Source organism: Zingiber officinale, chromosome 4A, assembly GCF_018446385.1.
Source record: "Zingiber officinale cultivar Zhangliang chromosome 4A, Zo_v1.1, whole genome shotgun sequence".
Taxonomy (NCBI): Eukaryota; Viridiplantae; Streptophyta; class Magnoliopsida; order Zingiberales; family Zingiberaceae; genus Zingiber; species Zingiber officinale.
In genome coordinates this window covers 31,663,064-31,686,802 of record NC_055992.1, presented here as the reverse complement: position 1 = coordinate 31,686,802, position 23,739 = coordinate 31,663,064, and the positions used below count along the sequence as shown (strand labels likewise).

At 35.4% G+C, this 23,739-nt stretch overlaps 1 protein-coding gene across 1 annotated transcript in view; it reads right to left on the bottom strand.

The window, feature by feature from the left end:
- The window catches only part of LOC121969780 (TOM1-like protein 4), a 61,396-nt gene that overhangs the window by 25,355 nt on the left and 12,302 nt on the right, over positions 1-23,739 (bottom strand). Inside the window, exons 4-7 of the mRNA XM_042520025.1 lie at positions 23,327-23,425; positions 23,120-23,233; positions 19,480-19,631; positions 7,626-7,707 (exon numbers count right to left, since the gene is read on the bottom strand). Of these exons, the coding sequence (XP_042375959.1) occupies positions 7,626-7,707; positions 19,480-19,631; positions 23,120-23,233; positions 23,327-23,425 (447 nt within the window). The remainder of the gene's footprint in view (positions 1-7,625; positions 7,708-19,479; positions 19,632-23,119; positions 23,234-23,326; positions 23,426-23,739) is intronic.

Here is a 23,739-nt window from a genome sequence, read left to right as displayed (position 1 = left end):
GAGCTTTGGGTGGCGCAAGGGCTACAAGTTGTAGGAGGCCACTGACCAGGAAGTATCAATGGCAGTGCAAAGCTTGAGATTGAAGCCCACAAATACATGAGAAGTGGTGGAAGTTGTAATTTTTTAAAATAAAATTTTGAAAAAGAGTTTTCAAAATCATGGAAAATGAAGAAGAAGAGAACTCTTAAGAGATAATGGAAGCTCACTCTAGTCCCACATCTAGTTTTTAGAAAGAAAACTTGGAAGATTTAGCAATGAGAAAATAAAATAATATTCATTTAAATAAAGATGAGGACATGGTTTAAAATCTCGAACCGTATTGGAGTTTTGGTTTATGATTGGAACAATATGATTTTGGTATCGTATAGTGTCGTGCCAATATGGTTTCAGTATTTTTTACATATAATATATATTAATTAAAAATTAAAATTAACCTAAATATTAAAAAATTAAAAATATTAGTTTTTTTATAAAAAAAATATATGGGATCAGGGCACTCCTATATGGTAAAAAAATAAATAAATAATTTATTATATATTTTTAAATTAAAATAAATTATTATATATATAATTTAATTATTAAAACCTAAGTTAAAGTTTAATCTCCCACCCTCGACCCCACGGGAAGTCGCGGCAACCTCCGTGACAGGTTGCCATAGGATCGCAATAGCCTCCGCGGCCTCTCGCGGAGGCCACGGCGACCCCGTGGTGTTAGCGGTGTTGGGTGACGGGGACCGAGCGAAGGGCAGCATGCGGTGGGCGGAACAGTAAATTTCACCTGTTTCTCCCAACATAGTACAAATTTTTAAACTATAGTAGGAGGCGTTTTAAGAAAATAAATGAAATTAAATATTTAATACTTGTTTTCAAATTATGTTTACAAGTTAAAGTGTTCAACCTACTTGTTGCTTTGCCATGTTGGAATGCACAGGCAGAATATATGCACACGTGATAAACTGACATGGCATACATGGACACACAAGGCTCACATGGTGCAATAAGATGTAGTGCACTTTGTCGGCACAGTTTATGCTTCAAAGCATAAGCGATTAAGTAGCAAATAGAGAGTCTATTATGTTAGATTTTGACGGATGTCCTAAGGCAATCGTCTTATGGTTTTATTATTTATTTGATAAATATAGATTCACTATTTAAGTGTATATTATATGTTTGATGGTCTTAAACTCATTTACTGAATGTCCACAATACAATTCATAGCATGAGAGAATTTGTGATTGGATCACACCTTGTGATTATCTCTACATGTGCAATTATGAGCGTATTAGATTTCCCTAGTCGTCGAATTGATGCATTTGGACATCATCAATTTTATAAGACTAGCACGGGTTATACTCCTTGATTCGCCAAATAGTTGTTTTCTCATTAACTGGAGACATTGGGATGTCGAGAGTTAAACATGGATGCTAGTTATGGTAACTAGTGTTGGATCGTGAGTTTCGCTAGAGGGGGGTGAATAGCGATTTAAAAAGGTCGAGAGTACGCAGCGGAAAAAGACGAAATCAAAACAATGCTAACACAAGAACCTTTTTACTTGGTTCGGAGTCTTTGGCGACTCCTACTCTAAGGCCCGCACACAAGGGTGCTTTCGATGGGCAATTCACTAGCAATTCGGAAATTATTACAAACTAAGTACATGAATGCCAATGAAAAAACAAAACAATACCGACAAAGGAAGAAACTAAAAGAGCAGCATGTTGTCGGAGTTTCGCAGCGTCGCAGGAGCACAGGAGAGCGGATTCTGAATTGTTGTTCTAACTCCAGCCTTGACCCTCCTTATATATGAAGTTCGGGGCGCCTGGAGCCTTTAGGGCGCCCTGGTTGTGACGTAGCCGAGCCAACCAGCGAACTCCACGTGTCGACGCCGCGAAGTGGATATATTTTTGCCTCCAGGCACCCGGACCCTGTTTTCCAACGGTTTCCTACCTGCAAGAAAACGTTAGTCCGAGGCACTTATATCTCCTGCAAAACAGATTATTAGCACAGTTATAATAAACAGAAATAGTATTAATTAGATTCCGTCTCTCCGAGACCGGAATCTAGTCAAGATCTCGACTTAGAGTTCCGAAATGGTTCTAAGTCAGATCGGCGCCTAAGTTCCCTTCCCGGGAATGCGTCCTCACAGTCACTCTCCTCTAGTGACTTACCTTTACTTACCTGCCAAACATCAGGTCAGCCCTTCGACCCGTCTGGACTTCATGCCAATTATTTGGTCAGTCCGTCGACCTAGCTGGACTTCGTGTCAAACGTCCGGTCAGCCCGTAGACCCGTTTGGACTTCGTGCCAGCTATCCGGTCAGCCCGTCGACCTAGCTGGGCTTCGTGCCAGACATCAGGTCAGCCCGTCGACCTGTCTGGACTTTTCCTGCACACTCGGTCAGAGTGTTAGATCAACAACAAAATTAACTTAACCTATTTTGTCATTCATCAAAACCTGGGTTAGACCATTAGTGCTAACCGCACCAACAACTAGTTCATTAGAATGACTCACTGGAAGACTTCATATTGTTATCTACATATATGGATATATCTGTGAAGCTCTTACTGTAGCTCGAGTGCAAGTTTCCTTCGACTTGAGCTATACAAGTCATCTTGGTCATGGAAACTTATACTTTGATATCTTAAATAAGCATCTCATCAAGGTATGGACCCAGTATGTTTGGGTATAAGTTGAAGTGCCCGAAGGTGTTTGAATAGCCTACAGAGGATTCACCGCTCCTTGCAAGGAGATATATAACTTATGGCCACTTGTTAGGATTATTACTCAAAGTCTTTAGCCAAAGCATCATATGTTAAGAGTACGAGACTCTTAGACACATGTACAAGTATTTTGAATCCGCAGAACGAGGAAGTATTACTTAGGCTAGGTGTGATGTTGTCAGCCTAGTGGGGACTGACACATAGACGATGTCCTGAACCAAATGGGTATAAGATGAGCGAAAGGAATGATGCTTTGGCTAATTGGGGATTATGATGTACTACTAGATGTCACTCATGATTGTTCCATAATTAAGTTGTTAATTATAAATGGCCAAGATAAACCGGGAACCTATTGGGTCACACACTACGAGTCTCTAAAAGACGTAAGATAAGTTAAATAATAGGATTTTTAGATCAAGAGATAAATATTTGGTTAGACCATACATAAAACAAATATGAAAAAATTTGTCGAATCGGAAACGCGGATAGGCCACATATCTTATGGAAGAGTTAGACCCTATTTGGATTAGTCATGAACCAATTTGATTTAGTTGTAAACCAAACCAAGGGGTTAATGGACTAATTTATTTTGTTAAGGGATAATGGGTTGGATTTGGGCTTTCTAATCCAACTCATTAAAGAGGAGTATATATAGGCACAATTTTCATTATTTGGTGGATTGGGTTTTTAAAAACCAAATCTTCCTCTCCTCTCTCTCTCCCTCTTTCGTTGCCGCCACCCACCACAACAAGGAGAAAGTTTTCTCGTTGTCGTGACCAAGCAAGGAAGTATTCCTTCGTTGTTTCGCTTCTTCCTCTTGATCCCTCTCCTCCGCTCATAGCTAGTAACTTCCAAAGGAGAGGATTGTACTCATGGAGTTGTCTTGAGGAGCTCGGCATTGATACGAACAGAGGTGAGGTTCGACAACATCGCTACACTTGATGCCCTTCTCGTTATAAGTCATCCGTAAGATATACCTAAAATAATTATTATTCATTTTCGTTTTATTTTATGATCTTGCCCAGTGCAATTGTATCTAACATGTGTGTGGTGTGTGTTTTAATAAATTAGATAGTTTTTCGCTGTGCATGTTTACGAAACGTGTTTTAGCACACACTTTATCGGGCATATCCCAATATATTCTCCCTCTCCTAAAGTAATAACCATGAACTCTTCCTCGACAACACATGTCCTAAAGGGACTAATCTTGTGTCTAGGAAATTGATCCAATCCCATTTGGCAACGACATGACTGACATTTGTTATGTCTTAATGAGCCATCATTCCGATCCAATAACAACCAATTTTCAACAATCTTAGGGATTAAATTTTGTTGTTCAAGATGGCTTGTTCGACAATCAAGAAGATGAGAGTTCTCACCAAATTGGAGAGATTATATGACTCCAATTTCAAGTGGCGAAACATTAAAGGTGGTTTATGTCTTCAACTCTCCTAAGCCTAATGACGAGAAAACTTAAGAGTTAACCCAAGCACAAAGCAAATGGAAGAGTTACAGCCACAACCTCAACATGATGTCACATGATTTGTTTGATATGCACACACACACAATCACGATAAAAGAACTTTCAAACACATTGGAAGAAAAATTAATATTCGAAGATGGGCAATCAAAAATTCTTTTTTGAATTTTTCTTTTCCATTTTTTCCTTTCTTTTTTTAATTCTTTTTTCCTTTCTTTTTTTTTCATTTTCCCCTATTTCTGTATTGTTTTTATTTTTTTCCATCGAAAATTACTTTCCCTCTATTAAATTTTTTCTTCCATCCATCTATGGTTACTTTTTTCCCTTCGTGGTTCCATGAGGTAAACAGTGAATCATTAGACCTACTTGAAGATGAAGAATACAAATTATTAGAGAAGATAAAAATATAATGTGTTTTCTAATCTTATAAAATATACTATTATTAATGAATTAAATTATTTTATATATAATTTTAATTTTAAATTGATCATAATAAATCAAAACTAAATCCACTTTAAACCTACTTGATCATGCCATGCTAACTTGGTGAACTTCAATTAACCCTAAATCAACTTTTACTGAATAAGGATCAAATATTTTATAAGATAATATCAAATCTAACTCAAAAGTAAGCATCCATAGTAATCAAATATTAATAAAAGTATTTTAAATTAATATATTTTATATTGAAAAAAGTATCGAAACCATCTCGGTACGGCACAATAAAAAAAAAGGACAGCTCGGTGCACGAAGCTCCGCCATGTGGGGTCCCGGGGAAGGATCCATTGTACGTAGCTTTACCCTGTTTTTTGCAAGAGACTGTTTCTAGGATTTGAACCCATGACCTTTTGGTCACATGGCAACAACTTTACCATTGCACTAAGGCTCCCCTTCTTCGTAAACCGAACTCTGACATGACTTAAAATTTAAACCTTGATTTAGAATAATAACTCTAAATATTGATAAGCAACCAAAACAAGAATAGTGGATAACTATAAATATATATGAACTCAAAAAAGTTTAAAAGTTATAATAAGAAATGGTGGCTTGATTTATTTTTAAACCTTTTAATAAAAATTAAATTGATGCACATATATACCCACTTTCAAATTTATGATTACTTTATATTTTCCTTGGCCTAGAGCTTTGCAAGCAAAGACATCCTTTGATTATCATAAGTTGGTTTCAGCTAGTTCAGCGAGTTAGCTCAGGGATCTTGATTTGTTGATTTTTACTTTGGTTTTATTTTGATGTATTTTTGTTCGCTTTTATTTTATATAATTTTATTTTATTTGTAGATAAAATACATATTTTGTTAGGTTTCATGGTTATCCAAAGTTAGTAATTGTTTGTATGGCTCTTGGTTCCCTTTTACAACATTGTCGCCAAGTGGCTATCTCCATCTCATAGACATTATCAGAACCTCATTCTACTCCCGAAGCTGCTAGTTAGTCAAGCGGGAAGCCTAAAGTAGGCCCTAAGAGAGATCTTTGGGGAGCACCTATAGTCGACCCAGCTACCCCTAATACAGATATAATTGTGAACAAGGCTTGCATCCTCTGCTAGCTAAATTAGTAAACAATCATTTTACATTCTTCCCTGGAGGCACCCCTTGTGAAGCACACATATGATTGGAGGATATTAATGCACTTTATATGTCTTGTTCACATATAGAGAAGCAAAAATTAGCTACCTATCATTTTCGAGGATAGGCTGTTATTTGGTAGAAGATGCAAAAGACGTCTTTAGAAATAAAATTATCTCTTGCCAATTATTGAGAGAGAGACATTTAAGAAACAATATGTGAAACATTTGATCAATTCATATCTAGGTTGATTCAGAAGAATAGCAATGCCAAAATGAAAGTGAGAGCATGTTACTATGGGCTTTATCATGGGGTAACCCAAGATTCAAAAGGGTCATGATTCAATTTGGGTGATTAATAGATTCACCAAATTAGTTCATTTCCTACCTACTTGTAAAAGAGATTCTTTGGATCGTTTAGTAGACTTATATTGTAAAGAGATCACCAAACTCCATGGCATTCCCCTAAGTATCATTTATGGCCAAAATGCACACTTTACGTCGAGATTCTAGTAGAGTTTCTAGAATACATTGGGTACTAAGCTCCACTTTAAGGCTAATTTTCATCTTCAGACTAATGGGCAATAAGAGCACACTATTCAGACTCTAAAGGATCTCATGTAGGCATATGTATTAGATTTTGATGTTAGTTAAGAGAACCACTTGCATTTGGTAGAGTTTGCCTATAACAACAATTAACTCTTAGCATTCTGTTATTCGGATGATACCCTTTGAAGTAATTTATGAAGAAGCCTGTAGATCTCCTATGCTTTGGGACGAGGTTAGAGAGCGTTAACTATTAAGCATGCATTCAGCAAGATGCGAAATTTGTGTGGAGTATCTATCACTAGACAGTGGCAAGACTCTTAACTAATCAAAGTCAATAGAAAAGCTATGCGGACTGTAGATGAAAAATGTTGGAGTTCACAATGGATGATGATGTTTTTCTCCATATTTCACCTATTGAAGAGGTAAAGAGGTTTGGTCTAAAAGGAAGGTTGGCTTTTAGATTTGTTGGATCTTTCAAATTCTAGAACGCTTTGGTGCGATAGCTAATCAACTTGCTTTTACCCCAGTCTTGACAAGAGTTCATAACATCTTCCACGTTTCTATGCTACAAAAGTATGTTCCAAATTTGACCTGTGTTTTGAAGAATCTCACATACCATTCACCATTCCATCCTGATGTGACCTACAAGGAATTCTCAATTAGTATTCTGAATCACAAGGAAAATCAATTGCAGAACAAGTGCATCCACCTTGTGAAGGTTGGGTGGCAACGCCACTCTAATTAGGAAGCTACTTGGGAGTGCACATTAGATACCTTCACTTATTCTCTTCAAGTACTTAAATTTAGGAACCAAATTTCTTTTAGGAGGGAAGGGTGATAAATATTATTTTTTAGTGTGTTAATTTTTTTTAAAAAAATAATCTGGCAAAATAAATTGAACCAAACCATTAAAAATGGAATTTAGTCATCTAGTTGAAGTCGAATTGGTTTCAGATTGAACCCATCAGATAGGTACAGAGATTAAGATTACCATATTCTCCAATAATTGGTTTTTGTACATGTTGCTTTGTAATAGTCGAACACTACTATTCATAAAGAACAATAGGTCATACAGCAGTTTTATACTAAAGGGGCACACAAATATGATATTAGATTATGAGACAACATTTTCAAAAAAGAACCAAGGTGCAAGTTTCACAATTTGAATTATGAATTAAGAGAACCTATGAAGATACATAATAAAACAATCATAAAGATAATCAAAACAATTCATGAAATAAATCAGTTGAGAAAATGTAAGTAGCATGATCATAAAGTCATCTTTCTAAAATGTACCTCTCTGTTCTTTGGATCTAATGCATTAAGCATATCAGATAACACATTTGCTACTCCTTGAGCATTCTGAATTTCCTCCAAGCTGCATCAAGCATTGGTTTAACATGTTAATCCTTTTTCTTATTTTTTCTTAAACTGTATATTACCAAAGATTTCAAAAATATACTACTTCACAAGCCAATTGACTTCCCCAAATCCTTTTTGACTAGAACAACATAACAGATCAAGGGCATTTGATTATCAGATCATTGCCCATTCGGTAATTAATTGGAGCATGTATCTACCCAAACATACAAAGTGTACATACAGAAAAAAGGGAAGGACTACTTTCACTTGCAATTGCTGTACCACTTTCACAACATAGCCATATCTCCCACTAGTCAGGGGATTGGTTTACGAACCATGTCCAGTCAAAAATATTGCTACATTGTGGGTATGATTATGCCATATTTTTTTCCTAACATTCTTTCTAACCATCTTTATACTCTGTAGCTCTCTTGAACCAACCAATATGCATAAATTCACCTAATAGCTGCTTGTGCATATATTAAACTTCTATAACTGTTTCTAAAACAAGTTATATTTTTCTCTGGTATATCTGTCTCACTAATGCAGGCTGGGTTATTCTACCTTATCTAATATACACAACTAACATGAGGGAATATTTCAATTGACTCTTTTGTGATAGGAAAGATGGAGAGAGTGGGTGGGAATCAGATTATTCTGATGCTTATTTTAGATAAGGCAAATACTTATTTATCATTTCAAAACTGTTACCATCAAAGAATTTAATACTTTCTTTATACATCCTTCTCTATAAATTTTTTATAAATACCCTTAGTGTTAACTAAACTCATGTCATGTTAATGATTAATATTCAGGATTTTAAATCTTATTTACAATATTATTGAAATTTTAAAATTTTTATGGTTATTTTTTAAAAAAAATCAATTAAAATTTTTATTAGGATAATCTAAAACTTTATTTTATGAATAATCCTTATTGCAACTCTATAAGAGGATGTCAACTTTTGAATTAACACAATTTTCCTTTTAATTCTCACAATGAGAGTTTCTTTCCAGTGTAAGATTTTTTTCCTCTGGGTGATGTTATTTTCTCTTTCATATATTTATTCACTTTGCTTCATCAATATCATCCAAGTTCCTAGGTGATTCAGTGATTCAATTTTGTGCTGCTTCAATTGGTATCAAAATCAAACTTTGGTAATTTGATTTTGATACTAGTCAACCCTCCATTCTCTGTCATCCTCGATATTCAAAACCCACCCTAATTCATAATTTTCCCTCAATATCCTCCTTCAATCGAGTACCAACCAATCTCTTATCCCCTCTCCTCATCTTTGGATTTGACCGGCCTCCTCATTGTCTAGTAAACTGATCAACCTTCTAAGGATGCTACTATTTGTAGCCATCAATAGTGATCGTCTGAGAAACGATGCTAGCTACTCCTATTTGTGCAAAAAAAAGGAACATATTCTATAATTTCGTTATTCAATTAATTCTAATTGTGGGCCCCTATCCATAAAACATAGTAACTGAAATATATAGAGAGAAGATTTTTCCAAATGAGAAATTGGGTATGTACTCAAAAGAAGATTGATCAATTGACGTTAACATATGTTGTTGTGCTACAAAAAAAAAAAACAATTGGAGACAACTAAAAAATGAAACAGAAAATTGATTTAAAAAAAGTTAAAAAGCATGGTTGACAAAAAAGACGACTACCAAAAAGAGAAAAAATTGTTTAACAAAAGAAAGAGATAGAGTTGTTAAATAGAGAGAGAGAGAGAAACTTGTCGAGAGAGAGAGAGAGAGAGAGAGAGATAACGTTGTTAAAAAATGAGAAAGTTATCCATGAGAATAAAGAAAGAGATAAATTTTTTTAAAAAAAAGGAGAGAAAATTGTTAGCAAAAGAAAATTATGTCGTGCTCTGGTTGCTAGTTGTACACACCTAATCTCCACTATTTGCTTTGTCATCATCGATGACCGTAGCACCCTCCAAATAGTGCCTCTTCCAAAAAAAGTATTTTTGAGATCCAGTAAAATTATATCTTCACCCATTGCTCAAACTCAAATCTCACAGTGACTAAAGTTTACATCATCTTGATATAATTGCAACCTTTCTCTTTGCAAATTAGATTAATTATTAATTTTAAATTACTTGCATTTAATTTCTACTACCATTATATATCATTCACAAAAAGTATGATATTATTTTCTACAAACAATCACATACTATTTAAAAAAATGGTAGCACCATATTCCTATTTAGATTAGTTATCTTGCAACAGCAAAAAAAGCATATCATCAGCAGCATCCTGTTTTACTTGCATTTTAATTTATTTATCATCCATTATATTTTAATGGATTATATTTAGCATATTACTTTATTTTATTATCTTTATTGCTTGTCAATATACTTAATACATCAGCACCAAATACATAAGAGATCTAGATTGTAGAAGTGAAAGATGCCAACCAAAATAAGTACCACTAAAAGCATAAGAATCAAACTAATTACCAATAAATAAGAACCAAATTAATTATCAATAAATACGAGATATATCTTAGCAGTGAGAAATATCAACAAAACTATACTAGAAGAATTAAATTTTTTATGAAAAAAAAAATTGTTGTACATTTATGATTGTTAGAACAGATGCTTCTTTTTAGTGGTAGAATGAAATGTAATGAATTCCATGGTTGGGCGAGTATGATTTGCTAAATTTGCATTTAGCAGACAGTTAAAAAAATATCAACAATTTATCTACAACATATCCCGCCAATTAGATACCAAGATGAACCACAAATTGACATGAAATAAAAAGGTATATTCCACCAAATTTTAAAAGACAACTACATAAAAATATGTAAAAGGAAAACACTCTCTCTTAACAAAACTAAACTCAATAACACCTCAAGACCTTAGTTTGCTTGGAAGTTTAGCTAAACTGAAATAGTTGTGCTCAAATAAACCTCCTAATAACTTGACCCTAGACAAGTCCTTAAATAACATTTTAGAAGAGCACCCTCTCTCATTACACTATAAATGAATCGTATCTTTAAAGAACATAGAAGAATCTTCTAATGGCATTTTAGATAAACATCTAAATGATATTATTTCAGAAGAACACTTTATTGATTTGATCCTTTCAGAAAGTAATCAGATATTACTTATTTGCATAATCCAGAAAAGCCAAAGAAGAAACAAAACAAGCATCATGAATTAGTAATGCAAAATACCAACCTAAAAATTTATTAATCACTTGGCATGATTTCCTTCCATAGTTACTTATAATATTAATGCTCATCAAATTGCTGAGTTAGTTTGTGTATTTGTTTTTATATCAAAATGAGAGCTCCACATTGCATATGAGAGTCATACATACCGAGTCTAAGAATGAAATACTATTGAGTAATGACTATTATAAAGCATGGTTTGAAATCTACTATGTCGAGCAGCACGGTTGAAATGTAACATTTTGATAAATTACTGAAACCTATACTATTCTGCAAAAATAATCTCTCTATGTCGTTGTTACCTATGTCATTGTGTCAATCATGTAGATGAGTATCGTATCATGTTGACACTGAACATCCCCAGTCATGCTACAACACACATCAAGACGAATTCAAATTTTATAACTTGTGTTTACACAACATAATATCAAAATTGTATTATTTCATATAGCACACAAAGTCTGAAACTTGGGTATATAATTATAATCTCTTCTTGTTTTTCTTCTTCATTTCCTTCCTCTTTCCACTTTCAATTCACCACTGTTAGAATAAGTATAGGGGTAGTTTGGTCTTTTGGTTCATTCTTCTTTTCTATATAAAGGCCTAACTCGTGGTTCCTAAATACACGAGATTTTAGGTTTTACTTTGTACATGGTATCAGAGCAAGGTTAAAACCCTAAACCTAATTCTCTTTTCTCAGCGCCGCTTCTCTCTCTCACCGCGTCTCTCTCTCTCGCCGCCGCGAGCATCTTCTTCCTCGACAAGGGCAACGCGGCGCGGTCGGTGACTCTTCCGCGGCTTCCGCCTCTCCTGAACGATTCTTGCGTTCTGCAACCCCATTCTGTTGAGGGGTATGAGGGCAAGACGTACGATGCAGCACACCATGAGATGTCAAGAAGGTACGAAACTGAGTAGACAAATACTCGCGTGCATTATCACTTTGTAAAGTTCGAAGGGAAGTACCAAATTGAGTTTTTATTTCAAAGAAAAAGGATTCAAAAATAGAAAACAATCCTGAACGATCCTGGACGGTCGACGACGCGCCGCCGCCTACGTCGCCTCGCGCGGCCTCTTTCCGCGTCGCCTCCGTCCTCGCTGCCGCGCGCCTTCTCTTTTTCTGCTGCGCGAGTTCTCCAGCAACGAGCGCCTTCTCTTTCTCTGCTGCAAACTCTCCAGCAGTGAGCCCGTCTCCTTCTGCCGCGCGAGTTCTCCAATGGCGCTGTCTTCGTCTGCCGTGGCCTCTCCAGCAGACGTCTCTTGCAAGCATCTCTCCATCGAGGCCATCTGCAAGTCCATCATAGGGCCTCGAGTTGGTCGCGTCCTCCCTCACCCTCCGCCACGTCTATGAGATCGCCAAGATCAAGCAAACAGCCTTTATCCAGCAGCATCTCTGTCATCAGCAGCCAAGAACCTCCACCAGCAGCATCTCTGTCATAAGCAGCCCTTGCCCTTTCTGATTGAGGTGGAGCTCCTTCCGGTTGTTGTTTCCGATTTGAGAGTTCAAGCAAGCGCAGTCTGGTTCATAGCTCTATTCATGGCTACATCTGGCTTCCAAAGCCAGATACCTCAATCTTTACCAACCATATTACTGCACCCCTCTCTTCCGAGCAGTTGGATGGTAAAAATTATATCTCCTGGGCATCTCACATTGAACTTTGGCTTGTTGGACAGGGGTATGAGACACATCTCACTCAAACTGAAGAAGATGTTCAAGACGCCGATCGTCCTCTGTGGAAGAAGGTTGACGCTCAGTTGTGTTGTATTATCCGAGCCACCATCCATTCATCTCTTAGGAATGTCTTCCGTACTCACAAAACCTGTAAAGCTGTTTGGACACAAGCTCAACAACTCTTTACAAACACTTCTCGGCGACTCTATCAAGTTTGTGAAGATCTCATGACTATCCTCAACGCCAATCAGATTAAGGATTCAATGTCAACTTATCTGGGTTCAGTTTCTAGCCTTCTTTGTGACTTCAATGAACTGCTCCCACCTGCGGCCGATCCTGTTGAAGAGCTTGAAAATCGGAAGAAATTTTTTATGTCTTTGGCTTTATATGGTCTGCCCACAGATTATTCTCATGTCCGTGACCAGATCCTGGGCAGCCCCACAGAAGCTACCATGGAAAATACCTGGGCGACTCTTCTCCGTGTCCCGGCCAAAGTCTTGACGATGCCTTCTTCTGTTCCTGTTGACTCGTCAGCTTTGGTCTCTCGACACAAAGGACCTCCACCTCGCAAGGGTGGCAAAGGACGCCCTTGGTGTGATCATTGCCACCGACCGGGACACACGATTGATAAATGCTGGAGTTTACATGGTCGTCCTCCTCGTGCTGCTCAGATTGTTCAGAGTTCTGTTGCTCCTTCAGCCTCCACTTCACAGTTAACACCTGATTCGACTTCAACACCTTCTTATACTGACTTTCTGAAATGGTTTGAGGATCGACAGGCTTCGGGTTCCACTGCTACCATTGCAGACGCTGGTACTTCCTTTGCTGGCATATCTCATTCTTCAGGTCCTTGGGTTCTTGATTCTGGGGCCACCGATCATATCACTGGTAATAAATCCCTTTTTTCCTCTCTCACTACTTCTGGTAATTTACCAATGGTCACCATGGCCAATGGTTCCCAAACTCAATCCCAGGGTATTGGTATTGTTCATCCTTCTTCATCTCTTTCAATTCATAATGTTCTTTATGTTCCCGGCGCTCCTTTTAATCTATTGTCGATAAGTCAACTTACTCGATCTCTTGATTGTGTCATTTCTTTTACTACCACGTCTGTTTCCTTACAGGACCGGAGTACGGGGAGGATGATTGGCTTCGGATGTGAATCTCATGGCCTATATCGGCTTCAACAACCCTCTTTTGTTGGTTCGGCGGCGGCATCTCCACTTCTTATTCATGCTCAGTTGGGACATCCAGGTCTTAATAAGTTGAAACAGTTACATCCTAGTCTTTCTCACTTAGAGTCTTTATCTTGTGCGTCGTGTCAATTAGGCAAGCATGTTCGTAGTTCTTTTTCTCCTCGTATTGAAAGTCGGGCTATGTCTCCTTTTGCTTTGGTTCATTCTGATGTTTGGGGTCCGAATCGAGTTTCTTCTACAATGGGGGCAAGGTATTTTGTTACTTTTATAGACGATTTTTCCCGTTGTACATGGTTATATCTAATGAAGGATCGTTCAGAATTGTTTTCTATTTTTGAATCATTTTTCTTTGAAAATAAAACTCAATTTGGTACTTCCCTTCGAACTTTACAAAGTGATAATGCACGCGAGTATTTGTCACCGCCTGCACCTTCTCGACATCTCACGGTGTCGATCGCACGCCTCGCCTCATACCCCTCAACAGAATGGGGTTGCAGAACGCAAGAATCGTTATCTCCTCGAAACCACTCGGACTCTTCTTCTCCATTCTCATGTCCCTCATCGCTTTGGGGACGCGGTACTTATCGCGTGTTATCTCATCAATCACATGCCTTCATCCACTCTCCAGGTAAAATACCTCATCGTGTACTTTATCCACATCAATCCCTTCATCCTCTACCACCTTGGTCTTTGGTTCTATTTGTTTTGCTCATGCCTTGATCCCGGCATCGACAAACTCTCTCCCGGCCTCATAAGTGTGTCTTCCTTGGGTACCCACGATCCGTAAAGGGTACAAGTGTTATTCCCTACTCTTCGCCGATACTTCATCTCTCACGACGTCACATTCTTTCGAGTCGGTTTCCTTTTTCGTCCTTCCGCTGTGTTTCTCCTCTCCACCGCACTGCTGACTATCTTTACCTCCGAGGCGCCCATCACCGCCGCCTCGCCTCCTCCTTCGCAGTTTATCGCCGCCCCTCGCTCGCTCACCACCAACACCGACATCGGGCACATTGGAGCCAAGTCCTCGTCGCTTCCTCCGGTCCCATCTCCGACTCGATGTTCCTATCGCACTGAAGGGTATGCTCCACTGTAATCCTTCTCCTCACTATGCTTCTTTGAGCTATCATCGTCTTTCTCCATCCTATTATTATTGTCTGTCTTCCTTGTCGTCTGTTTCTCTTCCAAAGACTGCAGGTGATGCCTTTGCCCATCTAGGATGGAAACAAGCTATGCTTGATGAAATGAGTGCTTTACAGAGTAGTGGGACTTGGGACCTCGTTCCTCTACCTCCTGGGAAGTCAGTGGTTGGTTGTCGATGGGTGTTTACGATGAAAGTTGGTGTAGACGGCACGGTTGATCGGCTTAAGGCTCGCCTTATCGCTAAAGACTATACTCAGGTATTTGGATTGGATTATGGAGACACCTTTTCTCTTGTTGCCAAGATGTCTTCTGTGCGTCTTTTCCTGTCTATTGTTGCAATTTGCCATTGGCCCCTTCATCAATTGGACATCAAAAATGCATTCTTACATGGTGACCTGCTCGAGGGAGTCTACATGGAGCAACCTTCGTGTTTGGTTGCTCAGGGGGAGTTTTCTGGTCTTCTATGTCGCTTGCGGAAATCTTTATATGGTCTCAAGCAGTCACCCAGAGCATGGTTCAGTAGATTTAGTACCGTAATTCAACAGTTTGGCATGACTTGAAGCGAAGCCGATCATTCTGTCTTTTATCGCCACTCATCTACTAGTTGCATCTATGTAGTGGTTTATGTTGATGATATTGTCATCACAGGTAATGATCATCTTGGGATTTCACAAGTAAAACAACACCTTTTTAAACATTTCCAGACAAAGGATCTCGGCAAACTCAAATATTTTCTAGGGATAGAAGTGGCACAGTCTAAAGATGGGATCATTATATCTCAAAGGAAGTATGCAATGGATATTCTGGAAGAAACAGGAATGTTAAACTCAAAGACAGTCGACAATCCCATGGATCCTAATATCAAGCTCCTACCAAATCAGGGGGAGCCTCTTTCAGATCCTGAACGATACAGGCGATTGGTAGGGAAACTAAGTTATCTTATTGTCACTCGTCCGGATATCTCATTTGCAGTGAGTGTAGTAAGTCAGTTTCTTAGCTCTCCATGCAAAGAACATTGGGATGCAGTGACTCGCATTGTTCGATATATCAGGGGTGCACCAGGAAAGGGTCTTCTATATGAAGACAAAGGACATACTCAAGTCGTGGGATATTCTGATGCAGATTGGGCAGGATCTCCCTCTGATAGAAGATCCACTTCTGGATTTTGTATATTTGTCGGAGGTAACCTTGTTTCTTGGAAAAGCAAAAAACAGAATGTTGTGGCAAGATCCAGTGCAGAGGCAGAATATCGAGCTATGGCTATTGCTAGTCAAGAACTTATATGGTTAAAACAGTTGCTTCAGGAACTAAGGTTTGGAGAGGTTACACAAATGTCACTCATATGTGACAACCAGGCCGCTATGCATATTGCCTCAAATCCAGTCTTCCATGAGAGAACAAAGCATATTGAAGTTGACTGTCACTTTGTCAGAGAGAAAGTCATATCTGGAGAAATATCTACTAGTTTTGTCAACTCAAATGATCAGCTAGCAGATATATTCACTAAATCACTTGGAGGTCCTCGGATTGACTACATATGTAACAAGCTTGGCGTATATGATCTATATTCTCAAGCTTGAGGGGGAGTGTTAGAATAAGTATAGGGGTAGTTTGGTCTTTTGGTTCATTCTTCTTTTCTATATAAAGGCCTAACTCGTGGTTCCTAAATACACGAGATTTTAGGTTTTACTTTGTACAACCACATTTAACTTTCTAACTTATTTATATACAAATTCAATTTTTAAATTGGAGGATATATTAATTTGCTGAGAAAAATTCAAATATCTTCATTGTTGACTTTGTTGCAGGAAATGCAAATTCGTCCTTACCATTTTTGCTTCCATGTCCTATAATTTTAATACAAACCAGAGTTAATGGAATAATTCTTCCTTATGCTTGGAAGAGACAAACTAAGAGGGGCTAACAACTCGTTTGGAATCGAATTCTTCTGAATTAGGAGGATTAGGAGAATAACATAGTCAAGATCTTAAATCCTATTTAAAATATTGTTGAAAAGTTCAAAACAATTTAAATCATTAAATTTTTATGGTCTGTTGTATTTCTTATAAAATAAAAGGAGAATTTGTGAAAGGTGGTTTAGGTTTAGAACTCGAGTCTTTATTAAGATAGTGCTTTTATTGGGATAAATTTAGTCTTTATTTTACAAATAATGTTTTATTGTCAATCTATAAATAAGTTAAGCTCCCCATATATTACACAAATTTTTGAATTAATACAGTTTCCCTTTTTATTTTGTTGATGCGTTCCTTTTCTGTGACATTTTTTCGTCTAGGTTTCCTATCGGTGAGATTTTATTTTTTATTTGAGATATTTATCCCCTTAGTTTCATCAATATTGTCTAAATTCCTAGGTGATTTAATTGTTTGATTTTGGTATTACGTCAATGATATTTGATTAAAATTCTTCTTATCGTCAAGCCATGTTTGTCCCAACAAAAGTGAGCAATATGAACTGTATCCCTATGTTAAGCTCCATACAAGGTGTTATGTTAGATAAGAATTGTAAGGATAAATTTGTCAAAAAAATGAAACATTTGTAGATAGAATATAATAAAGTAAATTTTAGGAAATGAGATTTTAAATCTTATAAGTGTTGACAGCCGTAAAATAGAATGGAGTTATCAAGTCAAAAGAGAATTTTGAGAGAAGTTGGATGAAAGTTTTCATGGTATACATGACTGAAAACTTATAGGAGATTTAAATAGACATGTGGGCTAGTTTTACTTGGGTGAAAAGGAGGGGAAGAGGGGAGAGAGAGAAAGCTCACAAATTGCCTAAAAAGCTGGATTACTTATGTATATTTTTAGTTCATTTTCTCTCCCTCCTAGCTTTTTACCTGAGTAAAGTAATCATTGAAAGTTTCCAAGCAATAAAAGGTTTACATCTTATGATGTAATACTTGCATTAAGAAGAGAGGTGAGCATTTAGCATATAAAAGTGATAATAATCATAATCAAATATATTTTTCTTTTCTAAGAAGTTTAGATCAATTTATATATATAGGATTAGTAACGTAATATTTAAGGAATACTTAACTAATCAACATTGACTAATTGTGTTACATATTGGTCTTGGAAAATGTAAGGAAACAAATATCTTTCTAATTTTTAGAACTGTTAAAATTTTGAGGAAATAAACTTCTCAAAGATAGAATAATAAAAGGAGTTTGGAATCAAAATTTGATAATAATAATAATAATGATTTATATACAATGGGAAAAAGATCAAGAACATGATGATATTAATTATTGGAATCTAAAGGTATAGATAAAATATAGAGAGATTGTGGTAGTGTAACAAACGCACAGACTTGCAGAAAACATGTTTTAGAAATTGGCAAACTTGAGAAAAAATGAACATCATTTGAATATGTGCATTTATAAAGTAATTAAAATTGTAGTAAAAAGTTATAAACACAGAAGTTTAAAGCACATGATAAATTCTTTGATCATCTGGGAACTAAGAATGGGGGAAATGATATTTATCAACTTCCAAAAGTAAAGAAAGAACTTGTTGATGATAACGAAATTTAAAAAAAAATATGGAAAAAGAAATTTTATAAACTATTCAATGAACAATTGTAGATAATTTGATTTTAGACAAAAAATCAAATTGGATCAAGTGAGGCTAAAGAAAGCATTAAAGAAAATGTCACTAAAAGTAACTAAATTGTGAATTTGGATGATATTGCCGTTGGTGCTTTGAAGAGTTTAGAATATCAACGTATAATTTGGCTAACCAAGTTTAATAAAATTTTGAAACTAACAACTTGCATGAGGAATGGTGGAGAATTTTGTATGTACTTATTTTAAATGAACAAAGATGAATAGGAGTCTTGGCACAACGGTTAAGTTGATGTCGTGTGACCTAACAGTCATGGGTTCGAGTTGTGAAAACAACCTCATGCAATGCAAGTAAGGTTGCATACAATAGACCTAATATGGTTGGGCTCTTCCTAGGGATCTTGCATTGATGAGAGCTTCGTGCACCGGATTGTCCTTTATTTAAATGAACAAAGTTGGCAAACTAAACATTTATTTAAATGAACAAAGATGATATACAATGTTGTTCTAACTATAAAGGAACCAAGATAATGAGCCATGGTGTGAAATTTTAGGAATGAGTTATTGAAATAACAATAAGACATAAGATAAATATTAAGAATCAATTTGGATACATATCATTTATGTCAACTATATATAATTATTTATTTAATAGACAACTAATAAAAAATATAGGGCTCAGCATGTCGTTTGTCAAGAGTGACTTATCCACTAGTAATACATGATCACAATCAGATTCCCTATATTTTCAAGGTAAGACAAATACATTCTGTCAGTCTAATTCAGTATGAGAAATATGTAAACCTTGGTTGCAAAGATACATTCTGAATTCAGTCTCATTTGGTAACAAATTTTCAAATTAAGAGCAAAGAAAATCACCTAATATTGAACAAGAAAATTTAATAGCAAAGGTTAAAAGTTAATTGATAATATCCAATAAACTAGAAGTTCAAGACAATGAATGATTAAATCAAGATCATTTTCAAAACTAAAGAGGTCAAAGTACCTGAGTGCAGAAAAATCAGACTGAAGGGAAGCTTCTGCAGCAGCATTTTCATATACTGATGCAGCAGGCTGATATGAGATAGGATGGTTTTGTGGAGAGGTAAATAATGGGACAGAGTTCTCAGTATGTGGTGGGAACTCAATTCCAGCAGCCTAAGGAAACATAATTACAAATTATGTGAAAGTCAATCCTCATAGAAAATACAGCACAATCAACAAGAGCAACACTAGTGACCCAGCAATGTAAAAATCCAAGAAAGTAAAAGCTCAGTTACGTAATAAATATCTGTTGGTTCTCTAGGTCAAATAGATATGAGCAAAAGAGAGCATCTCACCCCCACACCCCAACCCCAATGAAAAGAACACTTCTAAATAGCATAATCACACCCCATCCCTTCCTTCCTATTAATTATTTTTAAATTTTTGATATGTTATTTAAATTTAATTATATCGTTATATATGATCATTAAAATCATAAAATTAATAATTAAAACGACACATAAAGTATTAAAAAATTGACTTCAGATAATAAATTAGTTAATATAATAAAAAATAGTTGCATATCATGAAATTGAAATAAGAAATGAAAAGATATTATTTACTAATAAAATACATTAAATGTTTTAAAAATAAAAAAATTGTTTTTAGATTTTGTAGATTTTAATTTTTATTACTTTTTCCATGAAGTATGTTAAATTAATTAACTAAAATTCATGTATAGTGGACTAGTAAATTACCTAAGTTGCGACAAGGCAATTAGTATTCTTCAATTATATAAATTTTCTGGTTTTTTTTTAAAATTTTTGAATGCTATTTGAATTGGAAATAAATATCAATAAGAAGGGGAGACTAGAATTATTTTGGAAAAAAATGTAGGGTTAATATTTAAGAAGGGGAGAAATATGGGGGAAAAAACCTAATATGCAAAAGGAATAATACAATAGAAAAGACACTTATTTGACTTTAGCAAAAGAATTGATAAAACAAATCATAGTTCAAAACTTTTAAAGCAAGTTGTCAAGATCAGTCCTACCTAAAAATACTCTTCAGAGGATTCGGTCCTAGAACCATATGGCCCTAAAACTTAGAAGTGTTTATCTTCTAAATTTATATCATGCATTTAGACTATTAAAAGACAATTCCATGCGATAGGTGCACTGCTTAGCACCTGGGTAATAGGCAAAAGCTTAGACAACCAACACTAAAATAGAAAAGAAAAGTGCACTGAATTAAAAAAGACTAACATTAATGCATTATATGTGACAATTATATTTTTAATCAATCAAAATAACTTTACAATTCATATGTCAAAAGTTGTAATTAATATAACAATAATAGCAATCAAGTCTTCATCCAACTAAATGAGGTCAGCTATATAGATCCTCATACGCTATTAGACTCGATCCCTTTCATCCTCATCTATATTTAAATGAATTTTATCATGTTTTATCATTGCTAACCAAAATTTCTTTAGTTCTCTCTTTCTCAATTAATGTGCATATTTATCCTGGTCTCACATCAATTAATTTGGATATTTATTGGTAGTCAAGGTACATATCCATATCATCTTAAATGCGTCTATCAGAGTTTACCCTCAATAGGCGCAACCTAAACCTTCTCTCTAATATTCTCATTTCTTATCAATTCATCATATGTCTACGCATCCACCTTAACATCCTCATCTTTGTGACTCTCGTATTCTGCTAGTGTGTTTGATTCATAACTAAAATTCAGCTCCATATAACATAGCAGATCTAACCATCGTTTTATAAAACTTCCCTATATGCTTTAGAGGTATCTTATGATCATAAAGAATACCTGACACCCTTCTTCATTTCAATCATTCTACTTATATCATATGTACAACATCTCTTTAATGATCCTTTTGCAAAAATGATCCTAAATACTTTAAAACTCCCGATTATATATAATTCGTCATTTACTATCTTAACAATTATCTTACTATGTCAAATGCTACTAAACTTAAATTCTATAAATTCTATTTTTACTAAGCCTAATATATTTTAGTTCCTACATTTCCTACCAAAGTTCAATCTTAGTATTTTCTCCTTCACGTGACTCATCAACTAAAAAATGTCATATGCAAACATCCATCATGGTAACGCATCATGGTAACATGTCGTGGATATGTCCAGTGAATTCATCTACGATTAATGTAAAAAATATAAATTTAGAATTGATCCTTGATGCAATTCTATCTTATATTATTTTATATTTGACTTGCCACTAAGAATAACATTCATAAAATCCAAAAAAAAATATCATTCTAGATGTACTGAGATTAAATGAAAAAAATTAAATAAATTGCAAGAGAATCAAGAGAACACAATTAAGGAAAAGAAGGAAAAAAAAAAAGATTGTCAAATTAGTGTAGGCTATCGAAATCAGAAGAAAAGGTGGAGGTGAAAATTTTATGGAGTCGGAGGCTTGGGTAGACAAGGAATATCAGGTGGGCTAATGGAGATAATTAAATTACTTTCTAATATCAAATGATACAATACCTTATTAAAAAAATTGTCTAATTTTTTCACTTAGGCCGCCTAGTTGGTCCACATATGTTGCTTTTTAAAAGGTCACCTAACAAAGACTGCCTTTAATAAGTGCCTTGTGAAAGTGTGTAGGTGATTGCGCGCCTTTTAAGACAATGAATTTATAGTATGTATCAATTTATGATATCTATAAGTAATAAGAGCATTTCAAATTCTACACCAGTTAACATTTACTAACATGAAGCATATTAAAATTATTCGTATAAGAAATATATAAAGTATGAATAATGGAATATAATTGCTGAAGGGACATTTTACATAGTAGTTAGCCAGTTAGTAACTTCTTTAAGCTAGATGACAAAGGGAAGGTGAAAAGTATTCTTCTATTCAAGTTAAAATGATTTTTCATGAAATTGAATTCTTATTACATGGAAAGTATTGTCTATTTTCAGTGATCATCAAGCTTCAAAATATAATTGTGATTTGTGAATATAAGAATATTACATTAACTAAGGAGGTTGTCCATTGAGGAACTGGAAGGGAAAAGATGGTTGACTTTCAATGATCATTAATTTCTATGTATGTCTCTGTTGCTAGCAATTCACAAAGTATTTAGATCACTTCTCATTGAGTTTACTTGCACTCACCTTATGCCTCACTCCAACCCTAATTAGTTCAACTAGTTAAATTATAGAATCATTCAATTATCGAACATGCTCATATCATCCACAAAGTACAGAATAAGGGTGAATTAAGACATACAAAACATTATATTAATTACTTCAGAGACAAAATGCATGCCAACATTCCCTGAGGCTAAAATAAAAGCTTGAAATTGTTGCATCTAGATAATTAATCATAATAAAATGTTGAGTTCATGTTGTAGGAAAAATTAAAAGGAAACCAAAAACTGTGTTGAGGTTTTCCCCACAACATATTAAGATTCTATTAGACAAAATTCAGATTGAGAAGTCTGTTATGAATGATTAATCAATTTCACTAAGCGTATAAATTACTGATTTAGTTAAATGGTTTATCAAACTCAGGAAGATGGATTGGGGAAAAAATTCATGAATCCATAAGGTATTAACTAGGAATAAAAAGAATAAAGGTGCCAGGACAAATGCATACTCTAAGTTCTCTGTATGCACCATGATATTGGGGATATTTTCCTCCAGCTCCTCCGAAAGCTTCTTGCCATGCATCAATTAGAACTAGTATCTTTTCTCTGACATTTAAATCTGGCTGCAAACATAATTAATAAATAATTCAATGGTATGAAAGGTATGAAAGGTGCTAACAATAGCAATTCACATCATCACTAGAAGTAACACTTACTTTTTTCTTCACTATTTTGACCATTTCATGTAAAATATCTCGCTCAACAATTAGTTGGTGAACATTGTCCCCACAATTTTTGCTCAGAGTTTCTAGCACCTAGTAAGTTTCCCAGAAATAGTATCACTAATGGAATCTAATGAGGAACAAAAATAATAGATATAATAAAGTTCTAAGGCAAAAACCAAATAAACCAAAAGTAGAAGGATGGCACTGGGAGACATCAGTTTCATGAATTAGTGTAATAGTCTAATTTCACCAACCAACTTCAGTTTTCTTGGCTTGAATCAATCATACTGATATTAAGTTGTAATTAGATTAACTTACACTAGCTAATAGAATTGCGCGGCACTGGGAGACATCAGTTTCATGAATTAGTGTACTAGTCTAATTTCAACAACCAACTTTAGTTT